This window comes from Pollachius pollachius (assembly GCF_949987615.1).
Source record: "Pollachius pollachius genome assembly, chromosome: 2".
Lineage (NCBI taxonomy): Eukaryota > Metazoa > Chordata > Actinopteri > Gadiformes > Gadidae > Pollachius > Pollachius pollachius.
Window position 1 is genome coordinate 40,081,438 of NC_136935.1, and position 14,204 is coordinate 40,095,641.

A 14,204-nucleotide genomic window follows, 5' to 3' on the forward strand; every position below is an offset into this window, starting at 1 on the left:
AAACTCGGTCAACCAATGTTCTCCTTTCCAAGCTAGAAATGACTTTTTCATGTCTTTTTCTTTCTGTCAAGTTTCCTCCCATATTAAATACATACAAAAGAATAACCTTTATCAACATAAATTATATAGACCAACAAAAAGTGTGTAGCCACGTAACGTTGATTAATTTAAGGTAAAATTACCCAACAAATCTGAAACATGATGTGGGAAGGGGGAAATAAAACAGTGACAGTAAGGAACCCATGCAGCAGCCTGACAATACGTAGACGTGTTTGGTGCGGAGGTCTGGTGTTACATACTAGTTCGTCTGCGGACATGTTAGAGAGCATGGCTACATAGTTCTCGTCACAGTCATCCGAGTCGGTGCTGGAGGCCATGCTGTGGATGGAGGTGGGCCGCGGGGGCATGGGGAACCTGGAGGGACTGGGGAGGAACGACCAGAACCTTTACAAAACACCACTGACTAAACCACTTCCAGCATTTCTTGCATACACAAGTCAAAACAACAACAACAACAACAGGCTCACAAACGGAACCAAACAAAATATGGATTCTACTGCTGTGTAGACGTACCCATAGCTGCCACTGCTATGTAACCCACCATTGCAGCCAGTTGAATCCCTTCGACTTTGAATGAGTGAAAGAAAAACAAGCCGTGAACCATCTTCATTTAACAGGCCAACAGAAATGTTACTTGTGTCAGGTATATTGTTGTGTAGTGCCGTAGCTTTCCCCCAAAAGTTCCCAAAGCCTTTCCTGTGTTTGTAATTTCTATGTCTACGTTAATACTTGGACAGACAACATGAAGTTGCTATGGTAATGTATGGACGGGTGGGGAGTCAGCTAGTGTTGGCTACTTTTGCTAAGTTACAATATTGAAAAGGGTTAAAGGCGATACAATATGCAATATTTTAGAGACTTACTCTCTAGCGAATGTTCGCGTGTCAGGGGAGCGCACAGGAGCACAGGGCTCCTCCCACTCTGGAAGCGGTTTGATCTCCAATGGGGCGGGCTTTGCTGTGGGAATGAAACACATCTTTCAATCACGGCAAGGATGTTGGGTTTGAGGAAAGACATGCCAGAAGACCATGAAAATGTGATCTTTAATTCATGCATAAAATATGTATACCAATGATCTGGTGACCTACATTAGTGCCTCAAATGTAATGGAGTATGTGTAGCTAAGAGTTTGAGTAAAAATTAATCCGTCAAATGGGTGAATATTAACATATTTTTATTAGTTGGCCAGAATGTCAGCAACAATTATGTAAAACTGATTTTCCATCCCATTAATGAGTTCAAAGGGGAGAAAAGTAATACATTCTTTGTGCCTAGTTTGGTTTAAACTCATATGAATCTGCTATAAGAAATGTCCTTATATTTGATAATGTGGTTGTATATAATGGTTGTAATAATATTCTCCAGAAACATCTGATCAGCCATATGTTTTTGACTGCTTAAGAAAATATATGATTACTAAAAGTGAAGTTAAAGTTCATCTAAAAATAATTAGTTTAATAGCAATGAAAGTATGAATGGTTAGTTTAAAGGATTTGAAGATTAATTCCCAGTGAGTATAGGCCTGTTTTGTTGGCTCATGAATCTCCAAACTGAATATTCAGTTTTTCCTGAACTATGAGCTCATTAAAAAGAATAAGACCCATTACTGCTTGTTGATCAGAGCTTCTGTCAGTTTCTAATCCCCACTGAACACAGTGGTGGAGGGATTTGCACCTTAACATAGAATAAACAGCGGTAATATAAAACCAACTCATTAAATAGTTTATTCAAATTAAACAGCACTATTAAGTTAAGAAAAAGAGACTTCAGATCCAAAGTGACGGCATAATGAATCAGGTAGGGGGTTAGGGCAATCCTGCTCAAGGACACTCTACCTGCGGGCACTGGGTATCAAACATAGTAACTTTGGGCTGGGATTCGAGCAGCCCAATCCCTTCTCTATCCTCCTGGCCCTATTGTATCTATTAGATTTTTATTTACCTGGATGCAACGTGAGCCAACAGAGCTAAGCTCCTCCTGAGTGCCCCATGTATGTCAAGTGATTGGTGGAAAACAATGTCCCCATTGGAGTGTTTTTGAGAGAGAGAGAGAGAGAGAGAGAGAGAGAGAGAGAGAGAGAGAGAGAGAGAGAGAGAGAGAGAGAGAGAGAGAGAGAGAGAGAGAGAGAGAGAGAGAGAGAGAGAGAGAGAGAGAGAGAGAGAGAGAGAGAGAGAGAGAGAGAGAGATTTTGCTGAGGAAATCAGTGTCCCTTAATCGTCGATGTACATACCCTTGCGTCGTCGCCTCGGAAATTCCCCTACGGTTTGGGAGTCGGTTCGTTCTAATACGACAACCTTTGCTCTTATATTTTTAGGACTTTGACCTGATTGGTGGAAGAAGACTTGACTCATTATAACATTTTGGAAGATCACAGTTAGTAGCTAAATATATCCCTATCCCAAAGACCCCGTATCATGCCATGCCAAGCCAAAGTCTGTTGCCATTAAATCACATTGAATCAATATGAACACCCAGCCAACTAAAACCTGCATTTTAAGGACACTTTCGTAGCCGCAACTTTCCCAAAACACTGCAACATGCACATCACTCCATGCCCTATTGCCCTATCAGCTGCACATGCATCAAAAGCCGCGTTGGAACGTCGAGAACATAGAGAAAGCAGATTTCATTGTTTTCTTATCATAAATATTATTATATTTTATTCTTCCCATTCTATATAAAAATTTGCAGGAGGACCAATTGTCCACTACACACGTATACTGTTAGGTTAGAGTATAACCCTCAAAGCCCTTTCAGCCCTTATCCGCGTACAACAGAGACAAGAACAGACATCAAGTGAGAAGGTCAAAGCAAAACCATGCCAAAGAAAACAATCACAAACACAATACAGAAGCCCCAATTCAGTGCAGCAGTACACAAAAGACAAGAGTTCAATAGCAGCTGTTCAGTGAAACTGGTTTTGAAAGGTTAAAATGTGCGTCAAGTCCAAAATCAAAAATGAAGTGAACCCATTCCAGTCGGTTAAAGACTTTGTTATGTATGAAGTGATACACCACTTAGGGCAAAGTCAATATCATAACAGCATATAGATGGAAGAGAAAAGTGTGTCTAAACTGTGTCTGTACTCAAGTAGACAATTATACAAACAAAGCATACGAGTGACAATGTCTAACTCAACCTCCATATTTATTGTCGATTTAAAAATGATGGGATGCATGTCGTTGTGTTCCTGGCGCTACCATTCACTCTCTCTATGCAATTAGGTCTCAAATGAAAGAACTCCATTCACAAAAGAAGAGACAATGGGGACAGATGCATCAAGTGATACACCCCCCCCCCCCATCACATCTACACTACAACGCAACCCCAAACCTATCACCACTCCCCCCTATAAGATGACTCCTGCTCAGGCTCCTTGGACGAAGCTACGTTTAATAGGAAGATTACTGTGCAGAATTAGACAGGAAGTGTCAGGTGGAAAACTAAAGCATCTAATGGAGTCATGGAGCAGTGGTGGTGTGAGAACGTGTTTGCAAGGACACTTGCTAAAGCGGGGAAGTTAAACTGGTGGTCAAAGATGGCTTTGTCCAAGTAATCTTCAAACTAAAGCATGACGCTCATGAGGGAGATTATTTGAAGCATCAAATGTTTCAAGAAAAGAAAGGACTGGTCATGTTAAAGTTTATGTGAGGACAAAGTCCGAAAACTAAAATCGAGGCGTAGCAGAGCTAGAAAAAAAAAGAAAAGAAAAAAAGTACAGCAAACGGCAAACTAAAAACGACAAACGTACCTTTGCGGTCGGGTTTGAGGTTGCGGTCAACCGGAGGGGGCTGGCAGTCGCTGATGAGGATCGGCCGGCGCGGGGGGGTCTTGGGGCTCGAGCGGAAGCCCATGTGTGCTGGCGGGGGCACCTGCTTGCCCAGCGAGGAGAACTCCACGGTGCCAGGGGTCATGGGCACGTAGTTGGTCTCATGGATGGGCTCGGGCAGGCTGCCGGAGTGGTGGTGCGACGGAGAGTTGGCGCTCATGGGAACGTAGTTCTGGTCCACTTCCTCCATGGACTGGCTGCCCACCGGCATCATGCCTTTGTTTTTCTATACCGTGTGCACACCACCAGACATGTGCCCCCAACCCCCACACACACACACACACACACACACACACACACACACACACACACACACACACACACTTAACAAGCTTGCAGCACAGATCTTTCAAGAATTTCTAAGAAATTACGAGGTTGTCTTTCCAGGGAACCACACGATAAATATCAAGCACACTTACAAAGTAGCTGTTGAAACTTTCGTTGAAGTCAAAGGAGCAAGTCTTGTCTGATGGAAAAGTCCTGGGGATGTCGTAGCAGTCTTGGGATCCGAAATCTGCAAGCATACAATCAACCAATTTGCTCAGCCAAGCTTATTCAACAGTAAAAATAATGAAAAGACATCTGTGTTTTTACAGACAATACAGCCCATGTATCGTAGCTATTTGTGGTAGCGAGCGGTATGGATTATCCTCAATGTAAACTCCATAGAGTTGATTCTAGCACCAGGACATGTCATTAGTGGCTCTCTGCTGTTCTCCTCTCCATCTGCTAGCTAGAGTATTAATGCTAATCCACTTTGAAAACCACAAGAATCTGAGAAATGACTCCACAGCTTCACTCAGCATGTTTTTCTCATGGGCAACAGCGAAAAGGACACGGCAGGGAACTTGTACTTAACTGTTTAGTTGAAGGTCACTGGGATGTGACTGTTTAATAAAGATATAGAAAGTGTATACAAAAGACTTGAAGTTTTGTTTTAGGTGGGACATATGTCCCTATTCTTCTTTAATGTGACTAGTATCAGTTTTAGTAAATGGAACCCAGGTATATGCTTGGGTAATGATGCATGTATGGCTTCCAACAGGAATGTTCCTCTGCTGTTTTAATGCCAACCATTATCACAAGGGGGCAGTGATGGGAGAAAGTCATGTTTATTTACCTTTCAGAGGTGTAACCTTCAAAAGCCCAATGTGAAGATGTTATTAGGAATAAATTATGATAGACACTCACTGTGCTCCAACATAATATCCAACACACTATCAAATACATTGTCCAGCATGCCAATACCACAATCATCTTTAAAATCAACCAAAAAGAGGCAACAAGTTCATCTTGACCCCCGGCCTGAATAACTGAGCGCTCAAGACGGGCCTCATCCCCATCCACCTCTTTGAGACTCTCACCTTTGCGGAGGCGCGAGGAGTCCATGGGGCCGATGGTGTTGCTGCGCAGCGCCTTGACCCCGGCGCTGGTGGGGACGCAGTAGTTCCCGTCCGCCTCCGACGCAGACCGCGGCACGCAGTACGTGTCCGTGGGCGACCGCTCGGCCGGCGGCGGCGGCGGCAGCAGCCCGGACCCGGAGCTCAGCGAGGGCTTGGGCGGTCTTGGCGGGGGCACCACATCGCCGCCACCTACTCCTCCGCCAACGCTACCTCCAACGACATCCCCGCCGCCACCGCCACTCCCCGCCGAGGAGGGGGGCAGCGTGCGGGGCACCTGGTAGGTGCAGTTGGCGCCGGGCGTGGACGGGATGTCGTAGCTGATGGACATGTTGCGCAGCTGCGTCTCCATGCCGGACGAGGCCTTGCGCGCCGGCGTGTTGAACACGTAGAGGTCGGCGTCGCTGTTGGCGGCGTCCGGGTGGGCCACGGGGGACGAGGCCCCCTTGGGCTGCAGCACCGTGTCCTGGGAGTAGCTGCGTGGCAGCAGGTAGAGGCCGGCGCCGGCGCCGCTGTCGTGGGAGAGCGAGGCGCCGCGCGACGGCGGCGAGTCGTAGATGGAGGAGGTCGAGGCGGGACCGCCGTGCTGGGGGAAGAAGCCGTTGTGAGCGGCGTTGTGCTTGCCCGACGACGAGGTGGACGAGTTGGGCGTGCGGTGGGACGGCAGGTTGTCGTTGAGGTCCGTCTCCGACGACGTGGACTTGGAGCACTCCGTGTGGCTCCTGTCGTGCGGGACACAAAAGGACAACGGAGGGGGGGGTGGTCAGGTGGTTACTCCTGGGAGGGAGGCGGGGGGTTGGGGGTCACTATTGTTGATGTTATTCCCAACACACACATGAGTTTCAACACAAACACTGGAATACACTACAGAGATTCAGCCCCCTTGTTTTGCAAGCCATGTTAGAAGTGAGACTGGAGCACAAAGGTAACATATTATACCACCAGGTGTGAGTGCGATTAGCCGTTACAAGCCGTTTTGAATATCGGCTTCGTCCGTCATCACAAGTGACAGAAGAAGCCGATATTCGCCTAGATGCTGATCTATCACACTCACACCTGGTGGGATAAAATGTCACCTTTAACCGTTTACAGTTGAAGATGCTGTACTCCTAGCGACAACCGTTCGCTACCGGAGAGGTTATGAACAGAAATACAAAAAGACACCAAATGTTAATCAAGGGTTGCGGGTTGAGTCCCTGGTGGAACAAGTTCACGCATATCACATCCGGCTCGATGTGTGCAGCTCAGAAGATCGTAAAAGGGGATGTAATGTCATGTTCACATCCACAGTGCGTCGTCGCTGAAGCACATGCTCCCCGGCATGGGCTGCGGTACGCAGATCAACAGAGTCCGTAGGTACATGCTGGTGTAGCGCGTGTGCGGAGAAACGACGGGGCGCATATTATGCGGTATTAGTTTGAGGGGTGTCTCGACACACAGCCGTACACGGTAGGCCCGCGTCTCTGGGCCCGGCCACTCACGGACAAGCCTGGGGACTGTGGCTCTCACACTCCTCCAGGAGGAGGTACTCCTGCTCCGGCACCCCGGGGGAAGGGGGAGGCCCGATGGAGCTACTGCTCTCCCCCAACGCAGAGTGAACACCCAGGAGGGGGGGGGAGGAGGAGGAGCAAAAAGGCAGAAATTATATAACTAGAAGAGAAGAGAATGCTGTTTGGATGGGGATGGACAGTGGCCAGGGATAACAAGAGCGGAAGGTGGAGGAGGTGATTGTCTGGTGAAAGGGTAGGGTGGTGTGAGGTGATTGCACACAAAATCAGCCCCCTCCATCCCAACCCCCACCCCCAACCCCCCACATACACAGACAAACAAACACACACAGTTTACTCCCCACGATGCACACCCTCTCACGCCCACACACACAAACACACGAACACACACACACACACTGACACACCCACGCCCCACGACCGGGCTCACCTGTTAGTGTCTGGCTTCTTGCTCTCACAGTTGACCAGCCACAGGTAGTCCTGGGGCTCATCCAGGCTGGACTGGGAGTCCAGATGCCGCACGCTGACGGGCTGGTAGGGCGGGGGCACGTTGGTCAGCATGGCGGCGGGACCCCCCAGCAGAGGATGAGGGGGTGCGTCCACCACACTGCTGCCCCCCATGGCTGACTGGTGGGCTGCCTTGGCTGCCTCTGTGGGGACACATCAGGATGGAGTTATCAATACCATGTTGTAGATATTACATTACTATGCTATGTTACTATCCACAAGGTCCGGAAATTCACTGGGACAGCATTTTGTAAACGCATTAATTCACTAATTTAATAACTATCCATCTTTAAATTACAGTACAACCATCACCCCCCACTTCTGCATCAGGAAACTAAAGGCCGAATGTTTGTGTTTAGCAGCCCACTATTAATACACAGATTTAAACTGTAGTAGAACACAACTATAGAGCCATGAAAACACAGACTCTAGTACACACATACAGGAAGAAGAATATAGGCTGTAGGTCACACAGATAGCGATATATATATATATATATATATATATACACACAAACACAGTGAGGGAAGGGCTCTTTATGGTTCCACGTTCACGCAATGCAAGGGGGTTACGGACCAGTAACGTCCTTGCAGACCCTCCTTGCGCGTTGCGTCCACCGCAAGGGCCTGACATGCGCCTCCCGAAAATGTTAACCTTGCGACGCAGCGACGCAGCCGCAAGGGCTGTAATTGGTCCGCTAACTACATCATTTACGGCAATACCCTTTGTATGTAAAAAAAAACACGTTTTGTATTTGGTCATTATAGACTTCGAATGTAATGACCAGAATGGACAACGACGACCTACTAGCAGCCTATGTTCTGCGTTATTTTGCACATTATTTGAGTCGTATTCAGCTTTCAAGTTACTGGAATCGATACCATACCATAATAAAAACTTCTAGTAGTAGACCACTTGTAAAGTAATAGCATGCACAGACAAAGACCAACTATTTGTTCTCTCTTTACCACAGACATGCATAGCAACACGTAAACCCGATGCAGAACCATCATGGAATCGCGACTATGTCGAAGCGACTGCGTGGTCATTGCGTTCTGTGAACGTGGAACAATAATCAGCCCTTGAGAGAGTGTGTCATTTTATAAATGTCTGATTTGTCACCATGCAGCAAGGACACCTCAATGGGCCTTCGTTGACACACACACACACACACACACACACACACACACACACACACACACACTCTCTCCTCAAGGTTGCGCCGCCTCCATGTGAGTCTACTATTCTTTTCTTGTCGGCGCGGCCGCCTGATAACCCATCTGCAGATGACTAGGAGGAGGGGGTGTGAGGAGGAGGGATGACTCGAAGAGAAAAAAACACCTATCTCTCCCTCTCTGAACTCCCCTTCGTTTTCTCACCCGCTCAGTCAATAGCAGAGGACGACACACACACACACACACACACACGCACACATACACACACACACACACACACATACACACTGAACAGTGAGATTTATTGCGGCTCCTGTCTTTATTTTCTTTGCAAATTAATTCCTACCTCGACAGGACATGTGTGTGTGCGTGTGCGTGTGTGGGGAGTGTGTTAAGAGTTTAGATTTAGAGTCAGTTGAGGACTGGGCTGTACAAAGGGGGTCCCAGTGGGGTATACGGTAAACCGCAGCGCTAGCATTAGCTTTAGTATTAGCATTAGCATAAGCATTAGCAGTAGCGTTGGAGGCTCAGCCACCACCGGGCTGGGAGTGCGCCGGCCTTAGATAAGCACTGCATCTGTCGCCAAGCTACAACAGAAGAAAAGGAGGGGAAAATAACACAGAGTCCCTGACTATCTCTGTAGGTGGAATTTGGCACGTTGGGAAATTCACCTCAAACCCAAACAGCCCACCAATTCGGCTGAGAAATATGTGAAGCAAATACCACACATTTCTTTTTCAGTTTCGGGGACGTTAGAACGGAGGGAGGAAGATATAGAAACAGAGACAGAGAGAGTGAGAGAGAGGGAGGCAGAAAGAGTTGAGATTCTAGTTGAGATTAAGAGAAAGAAGGATGGAGAAGGAAATTGAGGGAAAGGAGATAAAACATGAAAAACAGAACAGAGAGAAAGAGTAAGAGAGAGACGGCAGGACAAAGCAAAAGAGGTGTAATGGAAAAGAATGGGAAATCAGATAAAGAAAGGGGGTGATGGTTGAATGGCGCACAATGCTTTCATTATCCAGCCATGGGAACAGATGGTAACATGATCCTGGTCTCAACACACTATGATTAGGCCTCCGACACAGGGCCTTCTGGCACATTCTACTGTTAAGGCAAACTCTATCAGACGTACACACATATTTGGACAGCTCAGAGCTGAAACAGAACTTAATTTTGCTTCTGACCTCATTCTAACCCTTACCCATTTTTATTACCGGGAGTACAGCTTATTGAAGTAATACAATAACAATTAAAAGCTGCATTAAGGGGATTGATTCGCACTGTTGTTTGCATACAATGACACCATGCACTCACGGTATTGTAAGACGCTCTGGCATAGGTACATACAGTTTATCCTGTCTGCAACTTAAATAACCGTTACTATTTTGGTACCTGGTTTGGTTTGGGAAGCACAGCGTTTCTACTTGCGCAGCTAGCGAGTTGGCGTCTGAGCCTTACCGTCATCGGTGGGGTTGAAGCCACAGATGTCACAGATGCAGCGCACCCACTTGTTCATCTCGTCCTCCGTGTCGGCCACCAGGTAGAACACGCGGTCGATGGTCTTGATGTCGAAGATGAAGCTGTGCTCCAGGTCCTTCTTGTTGAACGTCAGACCGGCGTCCACCTGGAACCACCAGGGACAAAACCCCCCGTCAGTGTTAGCTTCCCTATTTGACCACTGGCTGTGACGGATGATGAGCCTTTACAAAGTGTTTCCAGCTCTAGCCCTGTTAGTGACAAGTGGGTGTGTCCGACACAGAGGAATGATGGATACATCTCACCGACTAGTCTACCCAGTAGACTGGGCCAAGCAGTAGGCTGGTAGGCTGATCGATCAATCAGAAAAAAGTTTGGACACACTTGTGATGTCACTAAATCGCCCGCGTGAAATAGGTCTCCAACATCACACATAAAGGGAAAGGAGGGCTGATTTTAAACATGCTCCCTGAAAAACACGACCTTTCATTTGTCTACACAGCATCTTACGGGTGACAGAGGCGACAAGCAACCAACGACATACAGAGTAGAGGTTGGTCACTGGGACCGGGGCGGTCCTCATACCTGCTCGCACAAGTTGAGGTCAATTACGCGGATGGGCTTCTTGGCGTGGTCATTCTTGTAGTACTCCAACACGTCGGGGTCGCCGGTCAGACGGCCGCTGCGCAGAATGAACCACCGCTTCTTCCATGCCTGTTAGGGGGAAGCAAAAAGAAAACTCAGGGGTCAAGGGTCAATCTAATTCCAAAAAGATGTCACCCACTCCCTTCATTGGGCCAAATGACATCTGCTGCTAAATGTTTTTGTTTTGGTTGGTTTTTCAGCAAAAAGTAAAAGCTGTGAGATGTGTTACCGACCCATGCTCCATTGAATCCCTCGGACTTGGTAAGAAGAACACTGCAGACTTTGAAGACAGACCCCGCTTTGATGTCATTTTATCAATTGTTTAAATTACATTTTTGCAAATTGAACAGACTCCCACCATTTGTAGTCTAATCGTCAAATGTTCTAAGAGCCTAGCAAACATTCCTTCACTGCCGTCAAAACAGAGAGGTCACGAACTCTTGAACACAAGCTCTGGGCAAAACACGAGAGAGCTTTCACAGATCCCCTATCCTCTTGCAAGGGGCTGAATTCACAGCCCATTGTTTCCTTTACATGAATCAGCGAGGAGCGGCGGGCGTGGTAGTAAGAAATAAAAACATGCTATAAATAACAGAAAATTTAACCAGGGTCAGATGGAATTCTTCAAAGACATTAGAGAAGGAGTGAAACAAGACAAACAACGGGGCCATTGAAAGAGCGAACTGCCGCTGACATACAGCCCGGTTAGCAAACTGATAGTAACACAGCAGAATGAAACCCCAACGTTTGTTTTATTCCTTCTTTGTTTTGATTGGAAGAGAATTGGTGGTTTCAAACAACACTTGAAGCTTTTCTCTCCTCTGTTCAACCGTTTTAACTGCCACCGGGGGGGGTATTTTGTTAACAGGCCAACTCAGCCCCCCATAAATGGACAACAACATCACACCTTTCCCCTCAACCAAACAGACCAAAGACACACAACGACACAAAAACAAAGTCCTGCCCGTTCAAATGAAAACATCCGCCAGATGTAGAGCAATGAGCCTGTCCGCCACACACACACCCAAACTCAAATTAAAAACATTGCTTCCATCCATGTCTCCTAACACAAGCACTCTGCAAGGCCCAACCCGCCCCCTGATGAATAAGCTTATTTTTTCTTAACTTTTTTTATGGCCTCCCTCGCCATTGCTACAGATGCAACACAATGCACTGACTGTGACACAGAACTGCTGCTCCCCACAAGTTCAAGACGAGGTTACTTACTATATCGACGTAACCCAAGGATACGGATACGGGGGGGGGGGGGGGGCACCTACATGACATCCTATACAATCTCATCACCGCCCTCAAAACAGTTTAAAGCGAGGCTGTGCACAGCCATGTGAGCCGATCAAACCGGCAGCCCACACATCACCTCCCAACGTTTCTAATAAGAAAGGGAATATTTCATAAGCCCTCCAAAGCTCCGCCCAGCGGCGAGTTGGCTTCAGAGGCGGCAGGCCGACCCTCAGAGCGGGATGTTGTTGTGGTGCCTGGGTTGCGGTCAGACAAAGGGGATGGGAGGGGGGAGGACTGGGAAACACTCTCTGGTACATGACAAAGCACTCTGGGATCAGGTTCCCCCCCTGGGAGGGTGGGTTGCAGTGGGTTAGGGGGTAAGAAGAGCTTCAGTTACCCCCCATAGCCAGGGCCAGGTTCTGCTGCCCATAGTGTGAGGCGTGTTGGGCATCAGGGCTGGACAGTGCGTTTTCAGAGGGGTTGAGAGTGCTCTTAATGGTAGCCACCGACCAGCCCTAGACAAAGACACAGGGTGCATACACCGGGCTGGTTCAATGGAGGTTTGGGAGGTTCATTGTTAGGCGTCGTCTTTCATACCTGGTTATTACATTATGTAATGGTCATTCATCATGGTTCATAGATTGTTTGAGTATTCATACAAGCATTTATACAAACACACACACACACACACACACACACAAAAAAGACGAAAGTGAGACGAAACGCATGAGACGAACGCACACACACACACACACACACACACACACACACTCCAGTTGTATTCACCCAAACCCGAAATGCATTTAACCTAAACTCCAGTGCCACCTCCCCGCAGCACAATCCACCCCCTTGTCTGTCCAGCGTGACATCACAGCATCTGCGACGCATGATATACATCAAACTACAACATAAAACACACCGGCCACAGTTGGCCAAGGACAGCTCTGAACCAGCAGCAGCATAACGTACCTCTTCCTGTGGTCCCCGCTAGGAGAGGCTACAGCTGACCGAGCCCACGCTGGAGGGCCCTAACTACTGAGTAATCCATTATGGGCTGAAAACTGTTGAATTAGACAGGCCGTCACAAGAGGCAGCTTGTATTAAAAGTCTTCAATTACTGCCCGATAAGTCAGCTGACCGCGGTACTTACTCATGTACACACACACACACACACACACACACACACACACACACACACACACACACACACACACACACACACACACACACACACACACACACACACACACACACAAACACACACAAACACACACACACAGGAGCCAATGCAGGACATCTAAAAATGGGATCCGGGAACGAGTCGAAACATACAATCCGATTGAACGATCTGAGAACCAAGCGAGTGTTGAACGCCAACCCGGAGTTAAGGGGCTCGGGAGAGGGTGGAACGAGATTGGAATAGACACAAGGGGGATGTTAGGAGCAGAGCACCCCCTTTGGCATGTTATGTCTCGTCCCCCCCCCAACACACTCAGGGTCTTCTGATTGGGTGAGAAACAGGAAGACACCCCGAGTGTGTAATAGCCCCTATGGTCTGGCCCTGCCCTGAGATACAGACAGAGAGGCCATTGAGGAGCTGGACTTGGTATGGAGATGCCATTGGAGTCGAGTCACCACCTGACCTGGGAACCCCGCATGGGGGCAAAAGGGCTGATATGGGTGGATGGATGGATGGACTGATAGATGGGTGGCTGGTGTGGGAGACAGCATATATAGATAAATATGTGTGTGCACATTTATCTCAGCCAAAAGCATTAAAAAGAAAAAAGGCACTTCAGCTGTTGGATTTGTCAAAATCCAATATCATAATATCTTCTACCCATGTACTCATTCTGCCCAGAGGCATACCAAACTACAGCTTTAAAAAGCAGAAAACAATTGGGGTCGATCGAACGACAGCCCTCCGACTGACAACGCAACCCCCCCCCGAGACAACACCACGTCTCATTATTTATTAATATTAATACCCTATCATTCTCCATTTCTACATTGCAATACGATCCGCTGGTGAATCTAATGACCATCCTAATGTGTGTGGTCTTCTGCTGCACAACCCGCATGAAAGTTGTGAAACATCTGCTAGCTTCCACAGATCAATAAGGAAGTAGGCCCATAGCAAAGCAAATCCAGCAAACGTAGCTTTGCTCACGAACAGTATGGTTCACTCCCACTTAAAACTACTAATGGGCCATTTCGCAGACACTTTAATGCAAAGCGACATTCATTGAATTCAGATGCAGGTTGTTGAGGCGTAAGTGGGGGTACAGGTAGACTTGGCAGCATGTGCACATTGGGATTCATACCCAGCACCTTTCAGCCAGGAGACATACCCCCTAGCTAC

At 47.6% G+C, this 14,204-nt stretch overlaps 1 protein-coding gene across 7 annotated transcripts in view; it reads right to left on the reverse strand.

Moving 5' to 3' along the window:
* gab1 (GRB2-associated binding protein 1) overlaps positions 1-14,204 on the reverse strand; it is a 41,747-nt gene that overhangs the window by 3,672 nt on the left and 23,871 nt on the right. For 4 of the 7 annotated variants that reach the window (XM_079729704.1, XM_079729703.1, XM_079729709.1 and 1 more), the window contains 10 exons: positions 10,541-10,669; positions 9,938-10,103; positions 7,228-7,447; positions 5,254-6,011; positions 4,309-4,403; positions 3,812-4,115; positions 2,291-2,383; positions 924-1,017; positions 574-627; positions 300-423 (listed from right to left, as the gene is read on the reverse strand). In XM_079729704.1, the coding sequence (XP_079585830.1) occupies positions 300-423; positions 574-627; positions 924-1,017; positions 2,291-2,383; positions 3,812-4,115; positions 4,309-4,403; positions 5,254-6,011; positions 7,228-7,447; positions 9,938-10,103; positions 10,541-10,669 (2,037 nt within the window). The remainder of the gene's footprint in view (positions 1-299; positions 424-573; positions 628-923; positions 1,018-2,290; positions 2,384-3,811; positions 4,116-4,308; positions 4,404-5,253; positions 6,012-7,227; positions 7,448-9,937; positions 10,104-10,540; positions 10,670-14,204) is intronic. The other 3 variants (XM_079729706.1, XM_079729705.1, XM_079729707.1) reach the window with 3 other exon arrangements.